The following is an 11,863-nucleotide window of genomic DNA, read 5'->3' as shown; positions in this document are numbered from 1 at the left end:
TAAAAACATTAAAAAGACATTGAAACGCGAACAATCACGGTACATCCTTGTTAGACATTTATGACTTTAGTTTAATTACTACCAATGCCATGGTTGGGGCCACAAGAAGCTGGAGATGGTTGTGTGTGGATGTTAGACATTCACAACACTCACCGTCACTCACTTCGCTCTCGCAACCACAATATTTCAAACGTGTATTTGGACAGATACTGAATTTTGGTCTCCCTGTCCCTACTTATATATATGGCTTTTCCAGGTGAACCTTCTGGTAATACATGCTCATAATTTGGGTCTGGAAGTGTTTCTGCAGCCAAAAAGAGTGCATGCGCACAGGGGAGAGACAGAGAGAGGAGACAATGGAAGGAGCTGCAGGAGTGAGAAAAGGTGCATGGACTGAGGAAGAGGATGTACTGCTGAGGAAGTGCGTGGAGAAATATGGTGAAGGAAAATGGCACCAAGTCCCCCGCAGAGGAGGTATACTATTAATCACCCAAGCGAGAGAGAGAGAGAGAGAGAGAGAGAGAGAGAGAGAGCTATATTTGCTGTTACAATAAGCGTATGTATCAATGTGTTTGAATTTGCAGGGTTGAACAGGTGCAGGAAAAGTTGCAGGCTGAGGTGGTTGAACTATCTGAAGCCCAACATCAAGAGAGGGGCATTCCAAGACGACGAGGTTGACATGATCATCAGGCTTCATAAGCTTCTGGGTAATCGGTGAGTACCGCTCTCAAAAGTTTGTGAAACTTGTCGCATGTCGTATATATGTCAACATGTCAACACTTATGAATCCGTATCTCTCTTCAACCATTTCTTTTGAGGCTTTGAAGGTGAGTTTCTCCGGCGAAATCATCTAAAAAAAAAAAAGGATGGAAAAGACTAGGTTCAGAAAATATTGTATGTAGAAGAGAAGTAAAGGACTTGTTGAGTACATGAATATGAAGCCCATATGCTAAATAAGGCCTTGTATGGTCATCTAAATTCAAATTGGGATAGTTGGATAAGGTGGGATTAGAAAATCATCCTAATATTCACCGAATTGTAGACAATCTTGTCATTTATTTGGTGCAACCTAAAATCAGATTAATTTTTTTTTTTGAAAATCTTTAAAAATCCCACTTATCCAATGCAATCTCCCATGAGAAATAAGTTTTAGAAACGTAAGAATGTCAACCATCACCTCTAACCTTCTTTGGAAATTTGAAATCAATGCTCTTCAGTAAACTTCAACATCAAGAAAAAGCTGTGAAGTCCAGGCGTTTTCCAGAACACTTCCATAGTATTTAATTTCGTCATGGCACAAATTATGGGTAGCTGAGGCGATACAAAAATAAGTAACCCTAAACCACAAAACGCCAATTCTCTTGGATGAGGATGATTCAACTCCCAAAAAATGAAAAGGCAAAAAGGGAATATTCATCAGATAAATTATAAATACAGATCATTGTATACGTGCCTCATTTCGATTAGCCACACCCCACTTGAAATATAGCAAATTAAAGAGTATGTACGTAATATGAGCTAACACATGTCTAATTTGGGGAGCAATAAAAATTCTAACTTCTTTGTTTTTTTTTTTTAAACGCGTTTATGAACTTTCTTTTTTCAAGAAATGAACTTGCGCCAAATATTTTGGGAAGAGAAACTGGAAATGAAAAATAAATAAAAAAAAATATATATTGATGGCATAGAACCTGCCGAATAGGGATAGGGGCGTCGGCACAAGATAGGAGAGCCCCTTCTTGATTTGGAAAATGAAAGAGACTTTGTACCGTTCAAATATTTTATGGTCCATACTCTTGTCAGCCCCACAACCAAAGTAAGTCCAACGCTCCTCGGAATTATTTCGTAGTTTTTTTTTTTTTTTTTTTTTTAAATAATTTTATTTTCACAACACTTCAGAGTTTACCAGGGAGTAATAACCTTACCATGATCTTTGCCAAAAAAAATAAATAAATAACCTTACCATGATAGTCTCTATATATACAAATCAGTTTTTACATACATGAGTAAGTAACACAATTTCACCATAATCCAATAATACTTTCTCGCAAAAGTATTGACACGATAGCCACATGATAACGATATGAAATCTAAATCGATCATGTGTAGACATCATGTGGTACCTGAATATATATATATATGGTGCGCTCGATTAGTTTGGATATCATCAATCAAATCTACCCATTTAAGAATATCAAGTTCTTAGTGAGCTAGATGTCGTAAATACTTTAAGATTAGTCATCATTATCAATAAGACAGAATGAAGAGGAAACTGACACTTGAGAATGAGATTGATCGTATTACCTATTGCTTGACCCCAGAATGCATGTTGTACATGTTGAGGAAAATGAATGTTACAACAAAGGCAATCTGAGCCACTTGGCGTCGAGGACTTGTGTGTTGCCATCAGAGAAATTCTCGTCACGATTCTTTTTATCGGGCAAAAGTAGACTTTTAATGAAGGGCGTCATTGTCTGAAACGATCCTGTGCCGTCAATTTTTGCCATAACAGTCCGGCTTTTAAAGTCTTTGAATTTGCCTTCTAGCACTTTCTTGTTTTTGATGGAGATGGTTGGACATCAGTTTCAATTGATGAGAGAGACAGAGATCGACACAGAAGCAATGCAGCAGTCTAACTGTCGTATCCACATTATGTAGGGCCCTTTACAATGACCATTTACATGGGGGAAAGTCAAACTTATCCGCAGGGTTTTAGTGAAACGTTAGACCAAATTGAAGAGCAAATGTAGGGTTCTATTTTAATATGTAATATCGTAGTGGCACTCAATAAGCAACTAAATAAAAAACATTACAATTTTCAATGCATTTACTATATTCATAATATGCACAATCAATACTTTAAGAATTGAATATTTTCTTATTAAGGTATATTTAACAATTGCCGAACACTCGTTAATAGGACTCTAAATATATAGACAAAAAAGAATAATGGACTAACTTGCTTAAGAGGTGAGAGATGGTCTAGTGGTACTTGTTGAAATTTCCAAATGCGAGGTTGCAAATTCGAATGCAAAGTATCTCAGCTTGGGGAATGATCCATGGACTTCTAGCACTTTAGCGAGAAATTATGGTGACATGGCTTCCCAATCTCGGACCAATGGGTCGTGAGTGAGGCCGAATGAGGGTCCTTTCATAGTCTTAAGTCTGAATACTACGTAGCGAGTGGTGGAATTCTCTTAGTAATGCTTAGAGAGAGCAGGCAATCTGGTTTTCCTCGTTCGCCTTTTCGATTAGAGGGAAAAAAGGAAAAAAAAAAAAAAAGAAAAAGAGGTGGCATATACAAAGACAATGGAATTGAATAATCAAACCTAAGCGCATAAGACATTTAAAAATTTTAGACGTGCTGTTGTAGACTTTGAGGTAACCAAAAGGGGTAAACACAAAGGCAAAGTGATCAAATGTTTTGAATTCAATCGAGAAATGCATACAAATAAAAATAAAATATTACTGTTGTAGTTTAAAGTTCTAAACAAATGAATCAATCTCAAATTTAAAATACGAAACTTTTATATGCAAGAATATCAATTAGAAAGGGGACAGATTACTGATTTAAAGTATGAAGAGAAAGTTGGATGTTTTGAGGGCGTCGGGATGTAGTTATGAGTTCGAAATCACCAATGAGTAAAGCAACGGAGTTCAGGAAGTTGTGGAGTAAATAAAAGGCGATTTGAAGATAGCAACCGCTTGAAGATAAGATCATACTATTGTGGAGTATGGATACGAGAATCTCAAAAATGAGGACTATCACTATAATCATATGAGAACTGTTCAGAGATGGTTATGGCACAACCACTATAAATACCATCGTTGTCTAATGGATACCTCCCACACAAACAAACAAATCTACTATATTTTAGTTATCTTAACTTTCTTGCATAGTATTTTTAGTTTCCAGCTTTGGGCTGTTGATTAAATTTCAACGTGTTTTTCAGCTATACTTTTTAGATCCACGTCATTAATAAAATTTCACTGTGTTTCTACATCTTGGATGTCAAGACATTGATTAAATTCAGACATTGCAACTTTGCGTTATCAAGATTTGCCGTTGATTAAATTCCGGCATAATTTGTTTATGTTCGGTTTGTTGAAGTGGCTGTATTTTCTCATCTACCTGTGGTACTTTCTATCTGGAATCATTACAAAACCTGTCTCTTTTAATGAAGATCGAAAGTTGATTTTCGGTGAAAGATGCCATTGTCGAATCCATTGACATAAAACGCTACTATTGTTATTATGATTTGATAATTGAGTTAGGTGGCGATATGGGCGTTGCAATAAGCCCATGCCTGCACGAATAACTGAAGAATTTAGACATAAGTGGGTGCGTAGAATTGTCAAATCATATTAAAATTCATGACATAAGGGGGCATGTAGAATTATTAATCAAAATTCATGCGTATGCTGAATGCTGAACTATTGAGTCATTCTTCCTAATTATCATATTCTAAATAATGATCTGTCCAAGTTCAAGCAGGTGGTCACTGATTGCGGGGAGACTTCAGGGAAGAACCGCGAATGACATCAAGAACTATTGGAACACCCACTTGGCTAAAAAGGTCGTCTATCAGAAGCAGAAGGAAGACAAGCCGCCTTGGAAATTTGTCACTAAAGTGAACATCATAAGGCCTCAACCTCGGACATTCTCGAAGAGCTCGGTATGGATCAACGGAAACGCCACGCAGGTGGCTTTAAGGACTCCACCAGGTGAGAACCTTGGACAGCCATCTCCAATTTTATTTCATCAGGACAAGGAGAGTGCTTGGTGGGAGGATCTGCTAACCGAAAGCAGCCCCAACGAAGGGCTCGTCACCTCAACAAGTGGCTCAGAAGGACAGCCAGGCGTGAAATCGTGGCCTCGGGAATTTGCTATGGATGAGGGACGAAATGGTTGGAACGAGCTCTCTTTCGATACCGACATTTGGGAATTTCTCGACTCGAATCCTTAAGCCATTATCTAGCTATCACTTTGGTCGATCTGTCTTGGTAGCTATACCGGGGCAAATTCAAGTCGTTTATGTGGTATGTTATTCTCTTATAGTGTGCTAAAACTAGGCCATTTATTAAACTAGTGATTGATGCATTAGACTATAAAAGAAACTTGTTAGCCCCTCTTGAGAAATAATGTCTTTGTAGTCACGTCCATCTTTACATTTGTCAAATTATGTGACTATGAGGCTTGTGATGGAAATTGTTGGAACTAGCTCGAGAATTCTTGGTTATTGGAATGTGGTGAATAAACTCCACCTAAATTTGATGGCTCTGAACGGAGATATCTGAGTTGCTGTAAAATTCTCCACACATAAAGCAAATAATAATGGGTTGGGGCTTCTTGACACCACCCAAAAATATTGGCTCAATTATAGAGAATTTAATGATTCAAATTCAGTCAATACAAATATAGTATAATCTATAAAACCCATTAACGGAATGCCTAATGAACTCATCAATCATGAAGGTCATAATAGTGTAACCCACAAAGTTCATTGATGGACTACTTGATTAGCTCATCGATCACGAGTCTCCAATAGACAGAGTTTAAGTGGAGTACAAGACACGAGATCCTAATCAATCGGCTCAAAATAGGAAAGGATGTTGAAGACTGAGTTAAGGGTCCATTGACTGAAGGAGAACTGTAGATGAAGGATCGGGAGCGGTCACAAATCTCTAGAATAGAGAGCAAGTCGAGAGGTAATTGGATAATCTTGCGAATGAAAATTAGGATGCATGATGGAGCGGCTCATAAAAGATATATGAAGAATCACTAGAGAAAGCAGGGTATCATTGTGACCCCTAATCATTAGGAACCCAAGCTTATGATGGCGCTCCTTTCTCATTGATTTCCAATGATTAATTGGTTAGATTATCCTTTTCGGGGCCACCCGAGCGTTTCCCTATTTACATGGAACTCGCGTGAGACCATGGCCCATGCTCTTTCGCTTGCTCACCCACAATTCCAGGGCTAAGCATTTAATCTCTCATTGGTCCCATCACATCACATTAATCTCTAATAATTTATTTTTTTTATCTTCGGAGAAAAATCGTCACGTGCTTAGCGCCATACATGGTGAACTTCACACATCAATCTCTGACAAATAATTGTGTTTGCGCTCCCTTGATCCAAAATGAGTTTCAAGACACGATTACCAGAGTGAGCGCTCTGATTCTAACGAATAATGTTGATCATTTCTTAATTATGGAAAGCTTAATAAGATCTCAGTCATTAGTCATGTATAGATGTCTAATAAAATTAATGGATAATACCACGAAAAATCATAAGTTGATACACTAATAATAAATTTACCAAAAACTAATTTTTCTGTTTATGAAAAATCACAAACTGATACACTTGTAATAAATTTACTCTTAACTAACTTTCTGATTATCAAAAACCCATAATTAATACATTTATAATAAATTTATCCTCCGTTAGTTTCCGTTATAAGCTGGTACACTAGTAATAAATGGAGTGTAAAACTCCAAATTATATACTCATCAACTATTAAGTATCATCAAACTCAGCTAATTTAAATGTAAAATTTAATGGAAATTAATGGAAGGTAAATTTATCATAAATGTATTGATTTTATATTTTTTGTTATAAAAAAATTAATTTAGGATAAATTTGTGATAAGTGTTCTAATTTGAGATTTTTGTAGTATTAATCCTAAAATTAAGGTTGGATGCTTGTGACCAACTATGATTGACAATACCCACTGTCTGATAAAAGTACTTGCAGGTCCTCCAAATAGCTGCAAGGGACGGTTATATGATTCGGTCAAAAATCATAGAAGACGAAGGGGAGAGTGATTATGAAGGGAAGAATCACGGAGACTATCATCTTCGTTTTCGCCGTCGGTGGATGACGAGCACATGTTTCGAGACGACGAAAAGGGGGACACACCCGGGCATTGCTAGAAGCTGTCAGGATGAAGGTGGAAAACTGCCTCGCTGAAGAGAGCCGCATCACATGAACGAAGGCAGAGTCGTAGTAAAACGGTTCTCTGGCTTTAAAACGTTGAGTGAGGCGAAGTCGAGCTCGAGTTGCAGTGTGTCCATGTACCTGAAGATTCCCAGGGATTTGTGAATATATGTTGCAGAGTTTAATGTGCCGCGATGTTCATATATCTTCATTTTGACCGTGAACATATCTAAGAACATAAGACCAAATTTGGTTCCTTTGGTCATCACCTGGAGTGATAGTGAGAAACTTGAGCATGTTGTATTCTTCTTTATGTTGATATTATAGCTCCATTTGTTTCACGGAAAATGTGATGTTTTTGGAAAATATTTTTGGGAAGCCATGTTCTAGGAAAATATAATTATTTTTTGATATTTGGGTGAAACCTAAAATGAAATGGGAAATATTTTTTACTGTTCAGTGAGGAAAATCTTTTCCTCTATACACTATTTTTCATTTATTTTATTTCTTAATTTGTTTATTTTTTAAAAATCAATTTTAAATTATTTTTTACTTTTCAAAAATCAATTTTTTATTTTTTTTTTATTTTTTCCTCTTCTTATTTTGGCTGGTTGCCGGCCATGGCCATTGTTGGCAATCAGCCACAGGCGAGCCTCGAGCTCACTGGTCGTTGTCGTGGTTGGCAAATGGCCACTAAAGAAGAGGAGGGAAAACAAAAAAAAAAAAGGAAAAAAGAAAAAAAATAATTTGAATTAAAAAAAAAAAAAAAAAAAAAAAGAAGAAGGAGAAGGAGTAAGATAAAGTGAGGAAAATGTTTTTCATTTTTTTAAAAAATGAAAAATATTTTCTCTATTTTAGAAGACTTTTTCTCTTCATGAAAATGTAATTTATTTTCAGAAACGAACATTGGAAAATCCTGAAAGATTTTTCTTGGAAATTATTTTCCATGAACGAACCATATATGTGTTCGTTTTATGGCAAAAATAAAATAAAATAGGATATGGTTTATGAGAAAGTTTACATACTATTTTTTCTTCGCAATCGAGGAGAGCTATATGATTATCTCACTTATTCAATCGCATGCAAGCTTTGCTATCGCACCGAATAATGGTGGGTGATTTCTGAGGAACATCCCTGTCTTCCGAATACCAGCACTCTCAGACGAGTTCAGCACCGAGTATCAGTCATGCAGACTCAAGTTTTGCTGTGGGATCTTGGTTCACATTCTTGCTTGTGAAGAATCGGGTCCCTTACCTCTGTCATCTCTCCCGTGAAAAGCACAGCCACAACACCTTTCATCTGCCGTCTCCATGACAAACAAATAATGCTTCAGTCATTAGAGCTGGATTGAAATCCAATATTCTGGACCGTAGTACTACCAGGAATTTGGCTCTCCGGTATGTTAAGGTAACACTCCACGGCATGAGACAAGAATAGGACAATCTATTTTCGATTTTCTTAGTCAGATGCAGGTAGTGGGGGATCAGTTGGCACTCTCAGAGCCCACATGGATTTATGACATCAATACAGCCGTACTTGTCAGAATCCCAGTTCATGCATCTTTGCTTCATCGCACTCCTCTACCCACATTGGATGCTCATAACTGATATCAAGTTAGAAACAATAATAATAAACAAATTATCATAGTACAGGACCCTATAATGCATTACAATCAAGATGCATTTATATGGGAACAATTTTTAAGAAATGAAGCAATTTAACTGGGACTGATCGGAATCGGGAATCGCACCAAGAGGATCACGGGAAACCGGACTAAGAGGACCAGTTTCCAGATTTCGGGACTAGGAACTAGATCGATCGGTCCTGGAATCGGGAATTGAACCGATTGGCCAGTTCGATGAAATATGTAAATTTACTTTTTTTGGCCAAAAATAAAATGAAAAATGGGAGAAATTATGGTTTGTTTCTTAAGAAATTTTAACAAATTATATTATATATATAAAATTAACCGGTCCGGTTCTCACCTTGGAACTGGGAACTAGATCAACCGACCATCAATTCCAAAAGTGGGAATCGGAAACTAGACCGCCCTCTTTGGGAACCACTCAAAACCGGCTAGTTCGGTCCAATCCAGGCAGTTCCCGAATCGGGAGGTTCCCGATGCACACACCTAAATCTAACAAGAAACTATCTATTGAAATAATCAACGAAAATTATATAATCAATTACAGTCTCTAATCCGAAAAAACTTCAAAATATTATGATAATATCCTGACAATTATCAATATTCATCATTATTCCTGAGATATCCAAATGTCAACTTATATGCACGTATGGACATCATGACCTCAAGCATTTATCAGTTGCATATTGGGAAAAGTGCCAAAAAAGTCCTAAATCTTTTGGCTTTGTGCCGATTTAGTCATAAACCTTTTTTTGGTGCTAATTTAATCCTAAACATTTTTATGTTGTGCCAATTCAGTCCTTTTCGGTCAATTTTGGCCGGATTTTGCCGAACCGGATCTCGCTAGCTACTGGCCGACATGACTTGACTGATTGGCAGACTTTGATGTGTACAACTTTTAATAATATTTTAATATTTTAGAATTTTTTTATTATTTTCTTTTTTTTTTTCTTCTCATCTTCTTCCTCCAGTAGGTGAGGTCGAGGTCGACCTCGCCGGCCACCTCGCTAGTGGCCGCCGAGCCGGTGAGGCTCGCCCTCATCGGCCATGGGCAAGGCTCGACCCTCGCCGGATCCGGCGAGGGCGAGCCTCGCCACCCACGCCTCGAGGGCGGCCTTGCACCGGCGGTGAGGCTCGATCCTCGCCAAATCCCGGCGAGGGCGAGTCTCACTCGCCGGCGCGAGGCGCCCTCCCGGCCACTAGCGAGGTGGCCGGCGAGGTTGACCTCGATCTCACCGGCCGTTGCCTCGGCCGGTCGCCGAGCTCCGGTGATCGACTAGAGGAAGAAGATGAGAAGAAAAAAGAAAAAGAATAAAAAAAAGAAAAAAAGTTCAAAAATATTAAAATATTATTAAAAGTTGTATACATTAGCGCCGATAAATCACGTCGAGTGGCCGGCGTTCAGTCAGGAAAATCCGACCAAAATTGGCCGAAAATGACTGAATTGGCACAACATAAAAATGTTTAAGACTAAATCGGCACCAAAAAAAGGTTTAGGACTAAATCAGCACAAAGCCAAAAGATTTAGGACTTTTTTGGCATTTTTCCGATTGCATATTATATAGATAAAAGTGGCAATTTATGGCATTGAATAAGCGGTTCTTTTTCTTTTTTTCACTCCTAACATTCTAACTTGGCCTTTCGAAACAAGGAAAGACAAACTTGGCATTGCAATGTTATGTACCCAAACACAATGAAAAAGAAAAGAAAAGAAAACGCATCAAGAAAAAAAGGGTTCTCGACGGCCTAAAATGTATTTTGCATTTTGATCAGATGTATCTTGAGAATATGACTAAGACATATATGGAGTTTTCTTTGGAATAGATAGCTAGCGATATTTAACCCGTCAAGATCATATTTGACTCTGTTATAATGCATAGTTGGAACGAGACATATTTAAGAGACATGCAACTCTTCTCACTGTCACGTAACGCTTGCATGTCCAATCATTAAACACAGTTCCTTAATAAATAAATAAAAAACACAGTTCGTACTGTCCATTGGCGGATTATAATGTATAGTTGCAATTCTTGTTTGGAAATTTGCTTGATTAATAAGTTTGAAATTTTATCCTTAAAATGAGACTGTGTTTCTTTTCGGCCAGATAATAATTTGTATTTCCGTTCTTCATTTTCTCTTCTGAATTCTAATGTTATATGCGCGCGCGCATATATATGTTGCAGAGGTAAGTCATTGGTTTCGAGGCAAATCTATGGTGCTCGGTCCACCGCAGGATTGCATATAAATCGGTTCATTCTCTTCCTTGCTCAGTACAAATTTACAGTGTCGTATAAAATGATTTTGTGATAATTTTTTTTAATGATGGCCTATATGACCAGGTGAACCCTTTGATTTAATATAGATGTGTATCTACTCCTGACTCAATCATCTCCTCCTTATTTGTACATACTGGCTTGGAATTGGGCATTATACTCATGAAACTTGCATGAAGTATCATTTACATGAATTACTTTGCTAATATAACAATTCTTAGGATACTATGAAAATAACAGTTTATTGTGAATCACAAATTCTTGAAGAAATGAGTTCTATGGCAATTTATAATTATTTGTAATTTAATTTTTTATGATTTGGGAATAAACTATTATTCTCACAGTATATTAAAGATTGTCAGCGCAATTAATTCTCATTTGAATAAGTCTACTCAACCATTAGGGTTTTGTCTCAGTAGCCATCCTTCCAACATGGAAGGGGAGGTGGGGATTTCAAATCCCCACATTCTCAGGGGGTTGGAGTTGGAACGATTTAGTTTTAAATGTGGGTTTTAACTCTCATGCCTTGAAGGAGGCAATGCATGAGTCTGAGGGTGAGAGTTATATATGAAACATATCGAATTTAGACGATGTGAAAACAAAATATAACTTGGTTTGTGTCCAACGTATAAAAAACATCCGGTTTGGACCTTTATCGAGTATGCATGCTCTTGAACTATTTAGACCGGATATTCTTTTTCTCATGAAAATATCCGACCATAGAAGTGTCATTTTCGAGTGATAACAAATGCATATAGGATCTCGATATTTACCTTTTTCGGGTTTCGGTCCCATTAGCAAAACCAAAAAAATAAAAATTCACACGTTAGTATCTCGACCTTGATGTGAGTTCGCAAGATGAGATGCCATAAGGACAGAAGGATATAAATACAATAAACAAGTGCCCTCGGGAGTTGTCAATGTCACAGAGCTACCGTGAAAGATGCTGACCAGAATATCAATTACGCCTAGAAAAGGACCACCCTGTTCGTTTGAGGCCACAAC

General features: G+C 37.4%; 1 protein-coding gene across 1 annotated transcript; it reads left to right on the top strand.

The window, feature by feature from the left end:
• Positions 1 to 356: 356 nt before the first annotated feature.
• Positions 357 to 4,967, top strand: LOC104451994 (transcription factor MYB114). The gene is made up of 3 exons (XM_010066536.3): positions 357 to 474; positions 585 to 714; positions 4,496 to 4,967. The coding sequence occupies exons 1-3, from the start codon at positions 357 to 359 to the stop codon at positions 4,965 to 4,967; spliced, it is 720 nt and encodes a 239-aa protein (XP_010064838.3).
• The last annotated feature ends 6,896 nt before the right edge of the window (positions 4,968 to 11,863 follow it).

Source organism: Eucalyptus grandis, chromosome 6, assembly GCF_016545825.1.
Source record: "Eucalyptus grandis isolate ANBG69807.140 chromosome 6, ASM1654582v1, whole genome shotgun sequence".
NCBI classification, from domain to species: domain Eukaryota; kingdom Viridiplantae; phylum Streptophyta; class Magnoliopsida; order Myrtales; family Myrtaceae; genus Eucalyptus; species Eucalyptus grandis.
Note: the sequence above shows the minus strand (reverse complement) of the source record. Positions and strands in the feature narration are given on the sequence as shown.

Coding starts and splice junctions, on each gene's coding strand:
- LOC104451994 (XM_010066536.3), top strand. CDS start 357: ATGGAAGGAGCTGCAGGAGTGAGAAAAGGTGCATGGACTGAGGAAGAG. Junction 475..584: donor CCAAGTCCCCCGCAGAGGAG/GTATACTATTAA, acceptor TTGAATTTGCAG/GGTTGAACAGGTGCAGGAAA. Junction 715..4,495: donor CATAAGCTTCTGGGTAATCG/GTGAGTACCGCT, acceptor AAGTTCAAGCAG/GTGGTCACTGATTGCGGGGA.